The sequence below is a fragment of the Peromyscus leucopus genome, chromosome 1 (genome assembly GCF_004664715.2).
Source record: "Peromyscus leucopus breed LL Stock chromosome 1, UCI_PerLeu_2.1, whole genome shotgun sequence".
Classification (NCBI taxonomy): domain Eukaryota; kingdom Metazoa; phylum Chordata; class Mammalia; order Rodentia; family Cricetidae; genus Peromyscus; species Peromyscus leucopus.
The window spans coordinates 84,192,958-84,215,152 of record NC_051063.1 but is presented as its reverse complement, the minus strand read 5'-3'; the positions used below and the strand labels follow the sequence as shown (position 1 = coordinate 84,215,152).

Here is a 22,195-nt window from a genome sequence, read left to right as displayed (position 1 = left end):
TGTCCATGTGGAATTGTTGTTGTTGTGGGGCCCCATCTTCTTTCTGGAGACTTCAGTTGATGTTAGGCCTGGCCGTGATTTCCTGCAGAAAACTGATAAGAAACTCGAACACAAAGACATATATATGCAGTTAATTGAAGCCTTTTTTTTCTAGAATTAGTTAGTACTCTATATGACTAATCATATCTTAACAAAGTTTAAAATGTATATATATCTATATATGTTAATCTTGTAAATTTTGATATAAAATTCATACTTTAAGAAAAGTTTAAAGAATCAGAATAGAATCAAAGAGTTGAGATTAGTAATAGAATAGTCCCTTAATTAATTTGGCTTTTGTCCTGTCCCATAGCAGAAGATGGCTCTTTTATTCTGGCATGATACAGGGAGTTTGCATTTTCCTTTTAACAACATGCTTGAGTTTAAAGAAGGAGAGAGCCATTCTCCAACTCCAAAGTCAGCTTTAAATTATAATTGAACTGGGACTATTAGAAGACCAATAGTGTTAAATCTTTAGAGAAAAGCAGAAACAAACATTTAGGAAGACATAAAATTTTTTAGATAATATATACCCATACGCTGTTTCACTCTGTTTCTTGGGATAGATGATTTGTCCCTTTTCTTCAGTTGTCTCATTTGTCCAGTGTTCTTCAGATTCCTTAACCTTCATTCTCCTAAAAGACAAAAACAAAAACCTTTCCCCAAGACTAATTTTGGGGATGTTCCTTTTTGGCAAGTTATTATTTGATTAAATGAAAAGGCATGTGTTATTGATACAAGTTAGTTTAAATTTGATGCTCATGCTGGTTGATGAACTATCACCTCCTCTAAATAAGAGGTTTCTCTTGTTCAAATCGAACCTTTATCAATTTTGATGGTACCCACAGCTTATCATCTCCTGTAGAAACAAAAGCAAAACCTTGTCCCCAATGTAATACATACCCTGGTTTCCATTCTGAAGTCAGCACATCCTTAAAGTATATAGGCTGATTTAATTCTGTAGTTTTTTCTATTATCCAATGTCTCTCTGCAGCTGTTGTTCCTTTCTCACTGACATTGAGAAAATTCAAAGTTAATAGAGCATTATGCAATCTATTTCTGGGGGTTTTTGTTACCCATTTCTGTTTATTTAGCATATCCTTTAGAGTTCTGTTTGATCTTTCTATAACTGCTTTACCTGTAGGATTATGTGGTATGCCTGTAATATGCTTTATATTGTAATAAGCAAAAAACTGTTTCATTTTAACAGAGACATATGATGGAGCATTGTCAGTTTTGATTTGTGCAGGTATACCCATGATGGCCATAACTTCTAGCAAATGAGTGATTACAGAATCAGCTTTTTCAGAACTCAAAGCAGTTGTCCATTGAAATCCTGAATAAGTATCGATGGTGTGGTGTACATATTTCAATTTTCCAAATTCTGCAAAGTGAAACACGTCCATCTGCCAGATTTCATTTCTCTGAGTACCCTTTGGGTTACATCCTGCTGGTAATGGCGTTTGATTGTAGAAGGAACAAGTAGGACATTTCTTTACTATTTCTTTGGCTTGTTGCCAGGTTATGGAAAAATCCTTTTTTAAACCTTTACTATTGACATGATGTTTTTTATGAAATTCTGAGACCTCCAGCACATTTCCTATCAATAATTTATCAATCTCATCATTGCCTTGTGCTAGAGGGCCTGGCAGACCAGTATAGGATCGAATGTGAGTTATATATAAAGGATGATTCCTTTTCCTGATTGTATCTTGTAATTGAATAAATAGTGAAGTTAATTCTGAAGCATCAGGGATAAATTCTGCAGTCTCAATATCTAACACCACTCTTTCAGCATACTGAGAGTCAGTTACTATGTTGAGAGGTTCTGAAAAATCCATTAATACCAACAGAATAGCATACAATTCTGATTTTTGAACTGAATTATACGGACTTTGAACCACTTTACTTAAATTTTCTGATTTGTAACCTGCCTTTCCTTCTTTGTTGGCATCTGTATAAAATGTACAAACTCCAGATATGGGTTTTTGCCGTACAATTCGAGGCAAGATCCAATCAGCTCTCTTTATAAGATCAATTCTATCGCTTTTGGGATATTTGCTGTTAATTTCTCCCAAAAAATTACTGCAAGCTCTTTGCCAAGGTTCACTTTCTGTCCATAATTTTTCAATGTCCTCCTTAGTTAAAGGTATGACAATTTCTGCTGGGTCTATTCCTGCTATTGGAAGTCTCAATTTTCCTTTGCAAATCAAGTCAGAGATTTTTTCCACATAAGTTTTTAATTTTTATTTGGTTTATTTGGTAAAAATATCCATTCCAATATAATATCTTCCCTCTGCATTAATATTCCAGTAGGAGAACGCCTAGAAGGTAAAATAACCAAAATGCAATCCAGCTTTGGATCAATATGATCCACGTGCCCTTCATGCACTTTCTTTTCTACCAAGGCCAATTCTTTCTCAGCTTCAGGTGATAATTCTCTTGGACTATTTAAGTCCTTGTCACCTTCTAAGGTTTTGAACAAATTAGTCAGTTCATCATTTTTTACCCCAACAATAGTTCATAGATGAGAAATATCTCCAAATAATCTTTGAAAGTCATTAAGATCTGTAGTCTATCTCTCCTAATTTGCACCTTTTGGGGTCTAATTTTTTGTAGCTCTATTTTATATCCTAAATAATTAATAGACTCTCCTCTTTGTATCATTTCAGGAGCAATTTGTAATCCCCAGCAAGGCAAAATTTTCTTTACTTCTTCAAACATTCTTTCTAAAGTATCTGCATTTGAGTCAGCTAGTAAAATATCATCCATATAATGATAAATTATAGATTTAGGAAATTTTTTATGTATCACTTCCAATGGCTGTTGTACAAAATATTGACACAGAGTTGGGCTATTCAACATTCCCTGTGGGAGGACCCTCCATTGAAATCTTTTAACCGGTTGAGAATTATTATAAGTAGGCACTGTAAAAGCAAATCTTTCTCTGTCTTTTTCTTGTAAGGGTATTGAAAAGAAACAGTCTTTTAAATCAATAACTATGAGAGGCCATCCTTTTGGTAACAGAGTAGGCAAAGGCATCCCAGATTGTAGAGAGCCCATTGGCTGAATTACTTTGTTAATTGCTCTAAGGTCTGTTACCATTCTCCATTTACCAGATTTCTTTTTAATAACAAATACAGGAGAATTCCAAGGGCTGGTTGATTCTTCAATATGCTGAGCATTTAACTGTTCTTCTACCAGCTCTTCTAAAGCCTGGAGTTTCTCTGTTGTTAAAGGCCATTGCTGGACCCATACAGGCTTGTCTGTTAACCATTTTAAAGGTAGAGCTGTTGGTGTCTTTGGAAGATCATCAGTTGTTGTGCCCGTTCTTGTAAAATATGGATGGCTGGTGACCACTCATTAGAACAATATCTTCTAATATTTCTCTCAGTAACATGTGCTAGTTTATGATTTGTTTCTGAGATTGGAGGGATGTTAATCTGAGTATTCCATTGTTGCAACAAGTCTCGACCCCACAGGTTCATAGTTATGTTAGCCACATATGGTTTTAATTTTCCTCTCTGTCCTTCTGGACCTATACATTCGAGCCATCTTGCACTCTGTTTCACCTGAGATAATGTCCCAATTCCTAACAGTTGAACATTTACCTTCTGAAGAGGCCAAGTTGGATGCCAAAATTCTGGTGCAATTATGGTAACGTCCATACCTGTGTCTACCAGACCAGACAACAAAACACCATTATTTTTATTGTTAATTTTGGTCTTTGTTCATTAATAGAAGTTTGCCAAAAAATTTTCTTTATGTTTTCTCCTGAATTTTCTATTCTCTCTGTTTCATCATCCTGACCAGCATGATTTATTCCAATAGGCATTTGGTTATTTAATCGCTCAGAGCAGGGATTTCCTCTATGGCTGCAGGAAAGGTTTGAACTGGATTTGCTATGGGGCCTGCATGAGGCCCCTCTGGGAGTTTCCCGAAGACTGAGGCAAAGGATTACTCTGTCTGTCCTTTGTTGATCTACATTCATTGGTCCAGTGTTTTCCCTTACCACACCTTCTGCATACTCCAGAAGGAAGGGGCATTCTGTTGCCATTGTTCCTTGAAGAAACATTGTTTCTAGGAATGACCTGTTTACAGTCCCTTTTCAAATGGCCTTGCTTTCCACATCCAAAACATCTAACATTCCTCAAACCTTTTGAAATTGCTTCTCCTACCCACATATCATCATGCTCATCAGCCTCAACATTAACTGTTGAAGATCTCTAATCCAATCTTCCAAAGGTGCAGATCTTGCCTTTAACGGCCTGATTATTTTTTTGCATGCTGCATTCACATTCTCAAAGGCCAAAGATTCAATTATTGCCTTACTAGCTTCTGAATCCGAGACCATTCTTTTTACTGCTGAAGCCAGTCTTTGTAAAAAAAATCTGTAAAAAGATTCTTTTGGGCCTTGCATAATCGTTGTAAATGACTCAGATTTTTTTCCTGGTTCCTCAACTCTGTCCCATGCATTCAAGGCTGCCGTTCGACATAAAATTAGGGTTTGGACATCATATAAACATTGTGTTTGTACTGAAGCATATTGGCCTTCTCCAATAAGCTGATCCTGGCAAACTTGTATTCCTTTATCCCTCCATTGTTTTTCTATGTTTTTAGCCTCATCCTTGAACCATGTTAGAAATTGAAGTTTCTGGCTGGGTTCCAGAACAGCTTGTGCAAGGTCCCGCCAGTCCTGTGGTACAATCCTATTATATGTTGACCAAGAGTTTAACATTTGCTTACATATGGGGAATGCATGCTATAAGATACTATTGCCTCCTTAAGCCTTTTTAAATCCAACATTTCAATTGGAGCCCAAATATTTTGTGTAGCCATTTGATCAGGCATCTGCTGTACGGTTACAGGATAAATTAAGGGTGACTGTGTGAAAACAGGCTTTCTTTCTGTAACCTTATCATCCAAACTTGAAACAACTTCACTATTAATTTCTTCTGTCTGAATTTTTACAGGTTTAACAAGTTTTTCTAAAGCTATTATCCTGGCACTTAAATTGACTATCTTTTTAAATATTAAAATGAGGATTAGCATAGTGATAAACTGCATAATTCCAACAATACTAATCTTCTCATATAGGTGTTCTATTGTCAGACTGCCTAAAATTTCGAACAAAACCCAATTTTCTTCCAATGTACACATAAAACCCATTTTTTTTTTAATGTGGAAAAAGATCTCTTTTAAATAGTTTCCTTTAAAATATCTGATGTGTTATGACTTACCAAATCTGCATAGAACAGTAGAAATCCGAGGAAATTTCAAAACAGCCACCTAGTGTCCGAGGTGTAAATCCAGAGAGAGAGAGAGGGAAAGAGAGAGAGAGAGAGAGAGAGAGAGAGAGAGAGAGAGAGAGAGAAAGCGAGAGAAAGCATGCAAGAAAGCATAGCTGGCTAAAGCTTAAATCCAGCCACATGTTCCCTCTTGAGCCGAGTCAAGGCTTGGCTCTGGCTTCCTTAAGCTCCGACCACGTGCGTTGGCTTTACAGGTGGGGCCCTGTTCGGCAGGGCAGGTCTGAGTTGTTTGTAGCACCGGCTTTAAGCAAGCAGCTCACAGTTAGTCCGGCCTGAGGCCAAGCAGACCTGGGCCCCAGGCTAGGAAGCTGGCTGGCCGCTCAGACTAGTGAGCCGGCGCCGCCCAGGCTGGAAAGGGCCAGCCGCCCTTGCGGGAAACCGGACCTGCCGCCAAGCCAAGTGGCTTTTAATGGATTCTTGTCACATTGGGCGCCAGATGTAGATGTAACCAACCATCTTATCAAATAAGAAAGACAGAACCAATGTAAAAGAGAAAGCCAAGAGATCAGAGCTCAAAGCTAAAATCTCACCCTTCCTCCTGCGGTGGTCCTAGCTTCCCGAAAGAGAGCTATTTCCTGTGTGTCTGTCTGTTCATAGTATTTTGTTCTGCCTTCTCATTGGTTGTAAACCCAAATACGTGACTGCCTCATCACTGTCTGTATGTACAGCCCTCTAGGTCTTAAAGGCGTATGTCTCCAATGCTGGCTGTATCCCTGAACACACAGAGATCTATGGGAATAAAGGCATGCACCACCACCACCATGCTCTGCCTATGGCTATAATAGCTCTGACCCCCGGGCAACTTTATTTATTAACATACAATTAAAATCACATTTCAGTACAATTAGAATACCACCACATTTTTTAACATTTTTTTTCAGAATTTCATGAGTACTGTATTTTTATTATTTCCAGCTCATATTCTCTCTCCTCCAACTCCTCCCATGTCCCCTCTCAAATTCACAAACCTCTTCTTCAATTAATTGTTACATATATACCTGTGTGCATGTGTATATATAAATACATCCTACTGAGTCCATTTAGTGTTTCTCATACTTATATGTGTTAGAGATGACTACTCAGGATTAGATAACCTATCAGGGGGCTCGTCCCTGGAGAAGACTGATTCTCCTCTTAATTAGCCTTTGATTGAATATAGCTCTTTATCTAAGAGTGGGGCTTTGTGAGATTTCCCCCATCCACAAAAACCTGTCAACTGGTGTAGTTGTTATGCAGGACTTACTGAGACAGCCATATATGTTAAAGTTTCATGGATACAACTGTCATGTATAGAATACACTCTCAAGCAGATATCCTGGTCCTCTCTCCTACAGTTTTTCCACCCCATCTTTGCCTTCCCCTGAGCCTGAGGTGTAGCAGTTGTGTTGTAGATGTATCACCTGGGGCTGAGCATCCCATAGTCAGTTTATTCTCTGCATTTTAACCATTTGTACATGTCTGTAATGGTCTTTATCTGCTGGGGAAAAACTTCACAATGAAGGGCAAGAGCTGCACTTAATCTGTGCTTATAAGGAGAGCTATATAGAATGTAGTTGGAATTATACTTGTTTGGGAAAGTGGCTGTAATGAGTTCTCCTCAAGGAGTTGTATAGGTTTTCCAGCACTAGGCATGAATTCCCTCCTACTGAACAGGATTTAAGTCCAATTAGACAGTTGTCAGTGGCCCCTCAAGATATAAGTGCCACTGTTGTACCCCTGGGAATTTCACAATGCTGATCGTTGTGGTTTGTAGACTTTTACAGCTGGGTAGGACTGTTGATTCCTTTTCTCCCTTGGCAGCTTGTATAGCTCCTTCTATTACTGTGAGAGCTAGTCCTTGAGAGGAGTCTTCCAGGTCAGTTCCAGCTCAATTTTCCAAATCCTGTGTCCAAAGTGGGTTGTGTCTTTATCTATAGGGTCTTATTTTCAAGTTCTGGGAGGCAACCAAGGGCAATGTCAATAGTCTATATTGTTTTATAGGCTGGTTTCAGATTCTTGAAGAAAAGCAATTTGAGGCTATGATTAAGAGGAAATACTTTGTGCTCTTTTTGTGTACCTATATATGTGTAGGGTCAATAAGCTGGCAGCTCCCCAAAGTAATATTCAGACTCTCAACTCCTGTTACCTGGCATACAAAAAGATGAGACAAGATAAGCAGCAGAATGTGAATATACCCAGACATTATAAAGGACCAGATTTTTCCTATTTGAGTGAAATTTCTACCACTAAATTTAACACTGGGGTAAGCATATTTTTTTAATTTTTATACTTTTTATCTAAAATATAATTGTATCATTTCCCCCTTTTCTTTCCTCTTTCTAGCCCCTACCAAGTTCCCTTTCACTAGCTCCTCCCATGTCCCCCAACTGTCAAATTGATAGCATTTTTTTCCTTTGGAATATCACATTTTTTAATGTCTAAACATAAAGATGCTTCCAGTTTATACAACTAGAAATGGACCAGTCTGTGGGACTTGATACAGGAGAAATGGGCTCTAGATAAAACTCCTAGCTGCTGCTCTCACCATTATTATTTCTCAGAATCCCTTTTCTAAAGTTCTCATTAGAAACTCTCCCTTTGACCAACCTAGGCCCTCTGCCTGTGGGTGACAATTGTGTAGCTTGGTCTGTTTGTGGGGCCCCTAGCAGTGGGACCAGGACCTGTCCCTGGCACATGAGCTGGCTTTCTGGAACCTGTTCCCTGTGGTGGGATGCCTCACTCAGCCTTGATGCAGAGGGTAGGAGCTTGGTCCTGCCTCAACTTGATTTGCCAGGCTTTATTGACTCCTTTGGGGGACCTTACTTTCTGAATAGAGACAGAGGAGGAGTGGACAGGGGGTGGGCATGGAAAGGAGGTGGGGGAAGGGAACAGAAGGAGAAGAGGGAGAAGAAACTGTGGTTGGTATGTAAAATAAATTTAGCCGGGCGGTGGTGGCGCACGCCTTTAATCCCAGCACTCGGGAGGCAGAGGCAGGCGGATCTCTGTGAGTTCGAGGCCAGCCTGGGCTACCAAGTGAGTCCCAGGAAAGGCGCAAAGCTACACAGAGAAACCCTGTCTCCAAAAACCAAAATAAATAAATAAATAAATAAAATTTAAAATTTTAATTTAAAAAGGGAAAAAAAGAAAATTTCCCTTTGTTCTAATAATGCCAAAGATAACCACCATATCCAGGAGATATTTGTTGATCAAAATAAGGGCATTTTTTCCTCTGGATTACAGTATGTGTTGCTGGCAAAATAAAATCAGTATGTGTTGCTGGCAAAATAAAATCATTTTAGGAAGAGTGTTTAAAATGAAAGAAAAAGATCATATATTAAAGACCCAAAATTTTTCAACTTTTGTGGTGTTTGTTTGTTTTGTTTTAAGACTGAGTCTCACTATGTAGCTTTGGATAGCCTGGAGCTCACTGTGTAAAGCAGGTTGGCCTCAAACTAAGAGAGGCCTACCTGCTTCTGTCTCACAAGTGCTGGGATTAAAGGCATGCACCACCACACCTGGCCCAACTTTCTTTTTTAATAAAAAAAACTTTTAACATGTTAATAAAGAAAATCTTGAGATTAGGAGTATAACTCAGTGATTGAGTACTTGCCTAGCATGTTTAAGAATCTGATCCTAGAACTGCCCTTCCTGACCCCCACAAAAGAAAATGATCTTACAAGTTTTACTATAGTTAGAAGCCAGGTCTTAATACTCTAAATTAATAGTGCACAAATAAACTATTTGCTTTGTTTTTACTGGAGTCAACTAAAATTCATTTGTATTATATCTTATGCATGTAGTTTTGCATCATAGATTTTAAAGCTTGATGAATAGATTTCATCATGAGTTTCCTACTCAAATCTCTAATCATCAAAATACTATTGTCCTTTCTCTTTATAGTTTCCACTTTACCGCCAGCAATTTCGTTCCATGTTTATAAAAAGAGCACTATTCATTTGGCGCAACTGGAAGTTGATGTTGCTACAGATAACAGTAATTTTGCTTGCCACTACATATCTCTTATTAGCTCTGCACTCGGATGATCATGATATACCTGAAAGAGAATTGGATTTGAGTCACTATGGTGAAACTATTGTGCCTTACTCGATTTCAGGGAATTCTGATTTGGTTCTGAATCTCACAGAGAACCTTAAGAATTTTCTAAAGTTGAAGAATCAAAAGTTACGAAAAATAAGAGGTAAGACTCATTCACAAAAAGAAGAAATTACTCTATAAAGACCTACTTGTCATTTGCAATGTATATAACTGTGGTATTTAACTACTCACTTCTTTCTAATCCTACTAGTCACCAGTATCATAGAAGCAGCTAAATCAGAGGCAAAATATACACTTCAAGACTAATGTCCACACAAGTTGGTAACTGATGGAGCCTTTTTTGGCTGTATGTGGCTCTGCTAATTCATTGCCCATCATGGGGATGGGGAAAGATGAAAGTATGGTGCTGCTATGCAATTTAGAAGTAGATATTTTATTCTCGTTGAAAGCTACTGCTTTCTTCCAGACCACCACAAAAAGGCTGTCCTTTTTTTATATTAGTCATCCTATAAATCAGTAGCTGAATAATTGATTGACTTCACAACTAATTTTTGAAAATGATCTAGATAATTATTTTGATTTTTTTCAACATGTACCCTTGGTAAGAACCATAACTAGATGTGTTCTCTGTGTTGTCTTTATTAATGCTAAAAACAAGCTTAGGTAGCTTGTTCAATATCGTTGCTATGTCACAAGTACCAGACCTAGTGATGATGAATTTCAACTTTGAGTAAACAATTTTTTAAAGTCAAGCATTTTATTTATTTTTTTAAATTTAATTTTATTTTATTTTACAATATAATTTAGTTCTACATAACAGCCACAGATTCCCTTGTTCTCCCCATCCCGCCCCCCTCCCATTCCCCCCAGCCCACCCCCTATTCCCATCTCCTCCAGGGCAAAAACCCCCTGAGGATTGAGATCAACCTGGTAGACTCAGTCCAGGCAGGTCCAGTCCCCTCCTCCCAGGCTGAGCCAAGTGTCCCTGCATAAGTCCCAGGTTTCAAACAGCCAACTCATGCACTGAGCACAGGCCCCAGTCCTACTGCCTGGATGCCTTCCAAACAGATCAAGCCAATCAACTGTCTCACCTATTCAGAGAGCCTGATCCAGTTGGGGGCCCCTCAGCCTTTGGTTCATAGTTCATGTGTTTCCATTTGTTTGGCTATTTGTTGGTCTCAACAATTCTCACTCATATAAACCCTCCTCTTTCTTGCCAATTGGACTCCCAGAGCTCCACCTGGGGCCTAGCTGTGGATCTCTGCATCCAGTTCCCTCAGTCATTGGATGGGGTTTCTAGCATGACAGTTAGGGTGTTTGGCCATCCTATCACCAGAGTAGGTCAGTTCTGGCTGTCTCTCGACCGTTGCCAGCAGTCTATTGTGGGGGCATCTTTGTGGATTTCTGTGGGCCTCTCTAGCACTTTGCTTCTTCCTATTCTCATGTGGTCTTCATTTACCATGGTCTCCTATTCCTTGTTCTCCCTCTCTGTTCTTGATCCAGCTGGGATCTCCCGCTCCCCCAAGCTCTCTTTCCCTCGACCCTTGCCCTTCATTACCCCCACTCATGTCCAGGCTGTTCATGTAGATCTCATCCATTTCTCCGACATTGGGCGATCCCCGTGTCTTTCCTGGGGTCCTGTTTTCCAGGTAGCCTCCCTGGTATTGTGAGTAGCAGTCCAGTCATCCTTGTTCCACATCTAGTATCCTGCTATGAGTGAGTACATACCATGTTTGTCTTTCTGAGTCTGGTTACCTCACTCAGGATGATTTTTTTCTAGATCCATCCATTTGCCTGCAAACCTCATGATGTCATTGTTTTTCTCTGCTGAGTAGTATTCCATTGTGTATATGTACCACATTTTATTTATCTATTCTTCAGTTGAAGGGCATCTAGGTTGTTTCCAGGTTCTGGCTATTACAAACAATGCTGCTATGAACTGCTGAGCAAGTGCCCTTGTGGTATGATTGAGCATTCCTTGGGTATATGCCCAAGAGTGGTATAGCTGGATCTTGGGAGAGATTGATTTCCAATTTTCTAAGAAAGTGCCATATTGATTTCCAAAGTGGTTGTACAAGCGTGCATTCCCACCAGCAGTGGAGGAGAGTTCCCCTAGCTCCGCATCCTCTCTAGTATAAGGTGTCTTCAGTGTTTTTGATCTTAGCCATTCTGACAGGCATAAGGTGGTATCTCAGAGTTGTTTTGATTTGCATTTCCCTGATAATTAGGGATGTTGAGCAATTCCTTAAATGTCTTTCAGCCATTTGAGTTTCCTCTGTTGATAATTCTCTGTTTAGTTCTATAGTTCATTTCTTAATTGGACTGTTGGGCATTTTGATGTCTAATTTCTTAAGTTCCTTATATATTCTGGATATCAGTCCTCTGTCAGATGTGGGGTTGGTGAAGACCTTTTCCCATTCTGTAGGCTTTCACTTTGCCTTGTTGATCATATCCTTTGCTCTACAAAAGCTTCTCAGTTTCAAGAGGTCCCATTGATTGATTGTTTCTCTCAGTTTCTGAGCTACTGGTGTTATATTTAGGAAGTGATCTCCTATGCCAATGCGTTCAAGACTACTTCCTACTTTCTCTTCTAGCAGGTTCAGAGTAGCTGGATTTATGTTGAGGTCTTTGATCCACTTGGACTTAAGTTTTGTGCACGGTGATAGATATGGATCTATTTGCAGCCTTCTACACGTTGATATCCAGTTATGCCAGCACCATTTGTTGAAGATGCTTTCTTTTTTCCATTGTATACTTTTGGCTTCTTTGTCAAAAATTATATGTTCATAGGTGTGCGGATTAATGTCAGGGTCTTCAATTCAATTCCATTGGTCCACATGTCAGTTTTTATGCCAGTTTCAATTTGTTTTTATTACTGTAGCTCTATAGTAGAGCTTGAAGTCAGGGATCATGATGCCTCCAGAAGTTGTTTTATTGTACAGGATTCTTTTGGCTATCCTGGGTTTTTTGTTTTTCCATATGAAGTTGAGTATTATTCTTTCCAGGTCTGTGAAGAATTGTGTTGGTATTTTGATGGGGATTGCATTGAATCTGTAGATTGCTTTTGGTAAAATTGCCATTTTTACTATGTTAATCCTGCCTATCCATGAGCATGGGAGATCTTTCCATTTTCTGATATCTTCTTCAATTTCTTTTTTCAGGGACTTAAAGTTCTTGTCATATAGGTCCCTCACTTGCTTGGTTAGTGTTATCCCAAGGTATTTTATATTATTTGTGGCTATTGTAAAGGGTGATGTATCTCTGATTTCCTTCTCAGCCTGTTTGTCAATTGTAAAGTCAAGCATTTTAGAAAACTGGGCATTAACCAAAAACACAGAACAAACTAGAGTGTGACTATTCAAAGAAAATTGTGTGGCCTCTGTAAGAATAAGATCTGTAGCACAATAGCTTAGAGTTACCCCCTTTACTTACTCCCACTGGCTCAATAGAAATCAATAAAAGTCATTAATGGCCTTGAAGCTATCAAAAAAGGATAGCAAACCCAAGGCTGACCAGTAGGAGGCAGGTGTAGCAGGAATCTTAAAGGTTCTTATTAATAAAATCAAACCCGAGGCGAGTTATTGGGGTCCATGCTGGTAGATCAGAGAGACAGAAGAAGCCACAGCTATCTCACCTCGCCGGAATCTCAGCTGGTCTTGTCTCCTCAGACTGGAGGCCTCTGAGTCCTCATCCGGAATGGGTCTCAGCTGAATTACTGCTCAAAAGCCTGAAGCTTAACCAGCCACATGCTTAACCAGCCAAATGCCTAACCAGCCAAATGCCTCTAGTTTCTTGTCCTCACGCTTTATATACATTTATGCTTTCTACCATCACTCCCTAGGATTAAAGGCTGGCTTTCTGGGATTAAAGGCGTGTCACCATGCTTGGCTATTTCCAATGTGACCTTGAACTCACAGAGATCCAGAGGGATTTCTATTTCTGGAATGCTAGGATTAAAGGTGTGAGTGCCACCATTTTCTAGCCTTTGTATCTAGTGGCTGTCTGTTCTCTGACCCCAGATAAATTTATTAGAGTACACAATATTTTGGAGAACACAATACCACCACAGACAGGCATAATAATAAATGCAAGAATTATTTATTAAGTCAAACAGAAATCAGTGGCTGTACACTATATAGAAGATAGGAGTATAGTATTTACAGAATTGATCCACGTAGGTTACTAAACAAATGAGGAGAAACAGTTTTTTTTTAAAGAATAGCAATAGAATAGTTAGTGTATACTAATTGTTATTATGTGCATCATAAATGTCCACTTTTCAACATAAAAAAGAAAGGAGTTATAAACTGAATTGTGCCCCTCATAATGTTAAAATCCCAACTACAAGTACTTCGTTGACTATATATGTAGGTAAGGTTTTGAAATGGTAATTAAATTTAAAATAAGGTCATTAACATAGGATCCAATCCAGTAACTGTTGTTCTTGTAAGAAGAAGAAAGTGGGAACTGGAGAGATGCCTGGGCTGTTAAGAGCTCTTGCTGTTCTTCCAAAGGACCCAGAATCTTTCCTAACATCCATGTCAGGCTACTCAACTGTTTTTAACTCCAGCTCCCGCAAATCAGATGTCCTCTTTTGGTCACTGTGGACACCCACACACCCCTGGCATATACATAGTCACACATAAATAATTTTAAATTAAAGAATGTGGATGCAAACATGCATGCAGAAAAGAAAGGCTCTGTGAAGACACAGACAAAACTGCTACCCAAAATGCAAGACAATTGTGTCAAAGAAATCAAATCTGCCATCACTGACCTCAGACTTCTAGCCTTCACACTGAAAACTGAACTTCTTGTGCTTTAATCATCTGTGGGAATTCTAATGGACAACATAGAAAATAAAGATATATCTTGGTACCAGGAAGTGGGTGTTGTTATGGCATATACCCAAAAGTATGGAATTGGCTCTGGAACAAGGTAACAAGAAGCTTATGGAGTTTGAAGATGTGTGTTAGAAAAAAATCCTAGTTTTGAAAGGCTTTTAGGAGTTACTAAAGATAATTCTAATGAGCATGAATACAGGAAAAAAAGAAAATTTTAAAGAAAAGTACTATCTTAGAAATATATTATGAAAACAATATTGGTTGAAATATGAGCATTAAGGATGCTCTGGTTATATATCAAGCGGTAATGAGGGGCATGTTATTGAAAACTAAAGGAAGAGTGGTCCTTGCTCTAAAGAGCCAAATAGGGGATGGAGAGATGTCTCTGGTGTTTAATAGCACTGCTGCTCTTGCAGAGCACCACATGGTGGCTCATAACCACCTGTTACTCCAGTTCAGAGGATCCAATGCCTTCTTCAGGGCTCTGTTGTCACCACACAAGAGGAGCACAGATGCCGGGTGGTGGTGGCGCACGCCTTTAATCCCAGTACTTGGGAGGCAGAGGCAGGCGGATCTTTGTGAGTTCGAGGCCAGCCTGGTCTACAGAGCGAGATCCAGGAAAGGCGCAAAGCTACACAGAGAAACCCTGTCTCGAAAAACAAAAAAAAAAAAAAAAAAAAAAAAAAAGGAGCATTCATACATGGAAAAAAAGACATATGCATAATACTTAAAAATAAATTCTTAAAAAAAATAAAAACACAGAAGCAAATAATTTGATTGAATTGAATCCTGCTGTTTTGTGGCAAGTATAACATGTAAGTGATGAAAATATTTAGCCAAGGAAATTTCTAAACAGTGTGTTAAAATTATGTTCTGGTTTGTCCTTGCCATCTATAGTAAAATATAAGAGGAACTAGATAAATTGAAAATGAAGTATGAAACAAAAGGAAGTAGAGGTATAAAGAGAAAATTCTTACCATATCTATGTTGGAAAAAAATAAAAATTGAGATGTTCTATACAAGTCATCAGTATGTTTGGACAATTTATTTAAATTATATGGTTATGTGATTTATATAGCAACCTCTTGTCTGAAAATATGACATCAAGGAAGGTTGATGGCTGATGGTATTCCATACAATGAGTTAGTAAAACATTCAAGCTTCAAATATTTATTTACATCAAACAAAGAGAGTAATAACAAAGAGTGGCTCATATATATATATATATATATATATACATATATATATATATATATGCACAAATATTCCTAAATATAATCTACTCAGTCCATATAATGCTACTTGTATGTTTTCAGGGCTGACCATTTGGCACTGGACAACCAATTGGTATACTCTTCCCAGGGAAGAACCACCTCTCCCATTCAGAGCTTTACTCAGTTGCCTGTAATTCTTTGTGTGGTGTTGAGGGTTTGTGGGCATTTCCTCATCCACTTTGGCATATTCACTGGTGTCCCTTGTTCAGTTTATGTTTGGGCAATTACTGTCAAAATTCCACTGGATGCTTTACAGAAAATTACAGGCTAATTCTAAAATTTATACAGAAACACAAATGAAATGGGATAGCTAAAGCAATTCCTTAAAAGTAACAAATCATGCTTGCTCTAGACAGTTAAGGGGAAAAAAAAATATATATATATATATATGTTTTTCCAGACAGGGTTTCTCTTCTCTGTATAGTTTTGGTGCCTGTCCTAGATCTTGCTCTGTAGACCAGGCTGGCCTTGAACTCACAGAGATCCTCCTGGCTCTGCCTCCTGAATGCTGGGATTAAAAGCTTGTGCCACCAACGCCCAGCAAAAAATATATTCTTAAACCAAATATAGTGGTGCACACCTTTGATTCCAGCACCTGGTAAGGAGAGGCAGGTAGATAGATGTCTATGAGTTTGAGACCAGCCTAGTCTGCATGGAGAGTTCCAAGACAGTCAGGGATAAATAGAGCTTGTCTCAAAAATAATATATTCTTAATATATGGTTTGGGTTATGAATTATACAGTGAGATTATTATAAGGATCAATGATGGTATAAAATCCTTAAAGAAAAATATCCATTGTCAGGATTTGGAAAACAAAATGGTAAGTGGAAAATAAAAACCCACAACTTTTTTATCCTTCTTTTCCAATACAGGAAAGGTTAATTGTGAGCTACATCTTGGCTCACTGATATTTTCTTTTTTATTTTAGGTGATATAAATGATTACATATTGAAAAATAAAGAGTGTCGTAGCTTCTGCATTATTGCACTTTCTATTGAGGTTGAGAAAAACAAAACAGTACTCACTGTTTTCTTCAATAATGAGGCATATCATTCACCTGCAATATCCCTGGCAATATTAGACAACATTCTTTTTATGACACTTTCTGGACCTAATGCTTCCATTACCGTCTTCAATAAGCCTCAGCCTCAGCCTCACCCTTATTATGATTCTAACACAATGTATGTATGATTTTCCTTTTTCTGAAATCGAGTCTTAATATACTTTTGCTGTTTGGCCATATCCATTTGAAAAACAGCTCATGTCAATATTTCCTACCTATATTTCATAGTTTATTTCATGTTTTATTCCATCTTTTGTAGGACTGTAAGTGGATTACAAATAGTACAGTGTTTGGCTTTTGGCATTTCTGTAGTTGTTGGGACCTTTAGTCTGCAGACAGTGACTGAAAGGATCAGTCAGGCCAAGCACATCCAGTTCCTGAGTGGGGTGTGTGTGCTCACTTACTGGCTGCCTGCCTTTTTGTGTGACCTCCTCTTCTTCTTCATTGCCTCCTGTATACTACTGGTGAGTATTAGCTGCAGTTGCATCAAAAGTAATTTACCTTCTGGGGGCCATACTAATTTCTACTCAAATGATTTCATCTTGAAAGTAGTCAAGTAATTTAAAACTATATTGACTTATCATTTCTAGAAGTTTTCTGGTAGAATTTTGGGGATCTCTTGTATATAACATGTCATCTGTAAATAGGGGTAATTTGGTTTCTTCTTTTCCTATTTGTATCCCTTTTATTGAAAGCTGTCCTATGAGCAAAATTTAAAATTCTATCTTCTACATCTTTAAAAAGTCAGAAAAAGCATAAAATACTGATGCAACTCAAAACTTTGAAAAAGTATGAACAAAGCAGATCCAATCCTATTCAGTGGCAAGAAATATTAAAAATCAGAGCATAAATCGATGAAATAGAAACAAAACAATACGAAGAATCAACTATCTAAAAGAAAGAAAAAGAGAGAAGACCCACATTAACAGAGTCAGAAATGGACAAGGAAACATAGCAGACACCAAAGAAATTCAGAATATTATAAAGGAATATTTTAAAAGTCTGTGCTCCATTATGCTGGGAAACCTAAAAGAAATGACTAAATTTCTAGATTCAGCCAAAACACCAAGACCAACAACCTAAACTTACCCATAACAAATGAGGAGGCCAAAATAATAAGTCTTCCCAACTTCGAAAAGCTGAGGTCCAGATGGAGTCACAGCAGAATTCTACCAGACTGTCAAAGATACAGCCAATTCTTCTGAAAGAAAGAGAGAAGCACTCCCAAACTCTGTCTATGAAGCCAGTGTCACTCTAATGATAAAGCCATGTAAAGACACAACAGAAAAGAAAACTACAAGTGATTATCTCTGATAAACATAGAGACAAAAATGTCCAGCAAAATATTTGCAACCTGAATACGGACATACATTTAAAAAGATTGTATACCATGACCAAGTTGACTTTATCCCTGAAATGCAGAGGTGGTTCAACATAGCAAATCAGTAAGTATAATAAACCATGTTAATGGACTTAAAGATGAAAATCACATGTTCATCTCAATAGATGCTGAAAAGGCCTTTGACAAAATCCAACATGCCTTCATGATAAAAGTCATAGGAGGAAGTAGGACCAGAGGGCACATACCTCAACATAAATAAAGGTAGCCATGAGACACCCATAGCTAACCTCATCTTAAATGAAGAAAAGTATGAAACAGTCCTATTGAAATGAGGAGAGGGAAATCCACTATCTCTACTCCTTTTCAATAGTGCATTCAATGCACTAAGTGGAGCAACAAGGCAAGAGAAGGAAAGTAAAGATATATAAGTAGGAAAAGAAGTTAAATTTGTTCTAAGATTGTCTTTAATTTTAGTTATGAATGTTTGTCTGCATGTATATGTGTGTACTATGTATGTTTCTGATGCCCCTGGAGTTCCAGGTGATAGGAGCCACCATGTGTGTCTAGTAACTGAACCCAGGTCCTTTTCAAGAGCGGCTTAGTGCCCTTAACCACTGAGCCATCTCGCCAACCTCTGCAACTTCCTCTTTCTAAAAATCTTACTCTACCTTTCATATCAGCTCACCTCCTCAATAGACTTGTATTGAAGATACATGTGTCAACAGAAGCTTATCTTTTTGATGAGCTTAAATTTAAGTAAATGTTAGAATTACTGGCCTTACTAAGGATTTGCATAGCCAAGTCAATATTGATTTGAAGATAAGCCTCAAAATATGCTGTTCTGGTTAGATATTTCTATTCATAAAATCTTCAGGGAAGAATATTTTCTTCTTCAAACTTTAATGCCTGAAACACAGTTTATTTTACCAATATTGTTATTATCTATTTCCCCCATCATTTAAAATTTGTTTCTTGGTAAAAAATGATGTAATGATTCTGGACTTTTTTCCTAAATAGCTACTTCATTGCTATGACATTCTTTTAAAGTAATCAGTCTTTCCCCCACTGGTTTGAAATACTGATTTTATTCTATAATAACTAACAATGGGCATTTAAGTATATTTTGTATTGTGTAATTCTGTCCATTGGCATATATTTAATGGGCCACTTTGTGATGGTACTAAGGACTGAACCCAGAGTCTTGTGCATAAAAGCAGTAAGTCTGCAACTTAGCTATGTTCCCAGCTCTGTAATGTGCTACTTGTAACAGTTGCTTTAATTGTGGCAGTTTTAAAGTACATTTCATGATTTGTGCATTGCCATTCCCCCACTTCCTCTATCATTCATCTTTTGCAGAATGCCCTCTTTACCATGACATAATTTGGTTTTCATATAAACTTTCAAAGCAGCTTATTTCAAGAAAATTCTAATTTCATTGAATTTATATTATTTTTAATTTCACGTTTTTGATATCTTGACTCACATCCTATGTAACAACATAGCATATTGCTTCACTTATCTGGGTAAATTTAAATGAACTTTGAACCCAGTTCTGAGTGGGACTTTTCTCACACTTGTAAGTCTTAGAACAAAGGTGCCTCTAAGTTCCCTAGTATCTTCCTGTCTTTACAAACCCTCTTTGTTTGCTAGGGGAGGGGCCAACCATGGTTAGGGCCATTAGATTTTTTCTCAACTATGATCACTGAGTCTCTTCATTTGCTTCCTTCAGACACTAGTGCTTGAATAGAAAATATTTCCAAGAATTACACAGGATTCTAATGGAACATTTTTAGTTTAGCCTTTCCTTCCATGAACTAGTGATCTTGCTAAATAATCATGTCATTGATCAGAAGGTACAACTTGTTATTTTTAAAGAAATTGAAATTACAAGTTAATATGCAGATTTTTAGAAATTTCTTTAGTGGCACTAGTAATTATTTTCCAAATCTTGATCACTCTAAATTTGTGTGCTCTTTAGTTCACTTCTCAATTTTAATTAAGAGTAATTGAAAAAGAGTGCTAAAGTTCAGATCAACCACCAGAAGGCACTCTGAACAATGCAGCCATAGGGAAATCCTCAGAAAAGCAGCTTATATCCTAGGTCTTTTTCCCCCAAGAGAAATCCAGTTTGGCTTAATACAAATATAGTTACTTTGCCTTTGACCATGGCTGTGGGAAGTAAAGACCATTTCAAAGAGGAGAAAAACTGAAAGAGGCGTTCAATTACTGTGCTCGTAGTCTCAGTTGGGAAATAGTCCACCTAAGGCTTACACTCTAAAGCTTAAAAAATGACCAGAATTAGTAGTGAATGACTATGGTCTAGTAGAAACAGTAGCTGTGTACAGTATCCTTCACCTTGCTTTGACCTCTATACTCTATGTCCCAGGGTGTATTCATATTCTGCCAAGTGGATGCCTTTTTTGTGAGTTACAACTTTCTGGACACGATGCTGATTTTTATGCTGTATGGCTGGTGTGCTGTTCCCCTCATGTATCTTGGAAGCTTTCTGTTCAGAAGTAGCACTACTGCCTACATCAAGCTCACGCTCTTTAACTACTTTTCAACTATTTTCAGTATCATCATTTACACTATAGTGAAATTTTATGGTAAGAACACTGTACAATTTTCCCTTTTTCCAGAAAATACATTAAATAAATGGGGATGGAATAACATAAGAATTAAAAATTAACTGATAAACACTTTCCAATAATATGAAAACCTATGATTTTGGAAAACAGCAAATATTTATTGAGTGGGTATGTGGGAGTTAGAGATGGAGGAAAAGGGGGAGGAGGAAGAAAAAGAGAAAAGAATCAAGAATAAAAAGGAAGGAAAACAGATACTAGGAAGTCACTGTTACCAAAATCTACTCTTCGCTTGTGTGATTGTTATTTTTCTACAAGCTATCTAGGTGGGTACATTTAGCAATTGATGGTACTTTCTTAAAGATTGTCTGATAGTTTGATGATTGTCTAAGAATGGCTTAATCATTTGGGGAGAAGTCTGTTTTTATGAGGCGGTTCACTACTTTTCCAATAACTGAAGCTAATTTATTATCTTTTAATTACAGGTAGTGACTTTCCTAAGTTCATCAACAGCTTCATAAATACAGTTTTAATGATACTGCCTAGTTACAACTTTGCAATGTGTATCAGCAAGTATTTTGATGACTATGAGGTGAAAACACTGTGTGCTAAGGAATTCAGAAGCATTTACATGGATTGTAGTGAGTCATGTGAGTACTGGGAACTCTTCAGGCCCATACAAACACTACATTCCTTTCTACTTTCTGCACTTCTATTAAGGCTATGCAATGTTAGAAAAGCCTGGTTTTCTTCCAGTTGTGTAGAATGAGCTGAGTTGCAAATTGGAGGCACATATAACCTGCTCAATGAAATGTTTGCAGAAAGTTTCTCAAATTTTGGGAAACCATGGGCATCCAAGAAAAAGAGGCATTTAGAACCCCAATTAGGCATGACCTAAGAATCCTTCTCCACATCACATTGTAAACTGTTAAGAATACAGGATAAATATTGAAAACTGCAAGAGAGGAGTTTCAAATTACTTACAATGACTAATCCATCAGAATTATATCAGACACCTCAATAGAAACCCTGGAAGCCATAAAAGCATGGAATGATATAGTTGAAGCTCTGAGAAGGAATAACTGATAACAAAATTTACTGTGCCTTTCCAAGTTAACTTCTACAATCAATAGAAATTGAAGACCTTCTAAGATAAAGCATCTCATGGCCCAGTAGAGCAGCACCATAGAAAATGCTTAAAGAACCCTATATGTAGGTAAATAAGAAAGGCAGCCATAATCATGTGAACTCAGCAAAGAATTCATTTTATGAAAGGAATCATAAATAAATGAGAACTAAGAAAGAAGTAAAAATTCTCAACTCAATAAGCCATTAAATTATAAGACAAATAAGGAGGAAAGAAAAGAATAAACAATATTAAAACCAACCAGAAGAGCAACAAAATTATGTGAATCAGCAAATACTTCCCAGATTAACATTTATTACCATAAATGTTAGTAGTCTAATGTCTCCAATTAACAGATTCAGTTTAGCTGATTGGATTTGAAAGCAAGATCCAAATGTGTGTTATCACCAGTAGACACTGGCAAAGACACATGCAGACTAAAAGTGAAAGGATAGGGGAAAAACAAACTATGAAAGTACAAGTCAGTGGCATGCTCATGGGTGACATGGACTGTGTTCCCAAGGAATTGTGGTTGTATGTTTATGTCAGTATGATAAGTACCTGAGAGAGCAGCTCA

The 22,195-nt window shown here is 37.7% G+C and overlaps 1 protein-coding gene across 1 annotated transcript in view; it reads left to right on the top strand.

Moving 5' to 3' along the window:
• Nucleotides 1-22,195, top strand: part of LOC114692230 (ATP-binding cassette sub-family A member 3-like) — a 126,249-nt gene that overhangs the window by 84,709 nt on the left and 19,345 nt on the right. Inside the window, exons 17-22 of the mRNA XM_037211015.1 lie at nucleotides 7,419-7,590; nucleotides 9,228-9,525; nucleotides 16,431-16,683; nucleotides 16,825-17,029; nucleotides 20,294-20,513; nucleotides 20,978-21,142. Of these exons, the coding sequence (XP_037066910.1) occupies nucleotides 7,419-7,590; nucleotides 9,228-9,525; nucleotides 16,431-16,683; nucleotides 16,825-17,029; nucleotides 20,294-20,513; nucleotides 20,978-21,142 (1,313 nt within the window). The remainder of the gene's footprint in view (nucleotides 1-7,418; nucleotides 7,591-9,227; nucleotides 9,526-16,430; nucleotides 16,684-16,824; nucleotides 17,030-20,293; nucleotides 20,514-20,977; nucleotides 21,143-22,195) is intronic.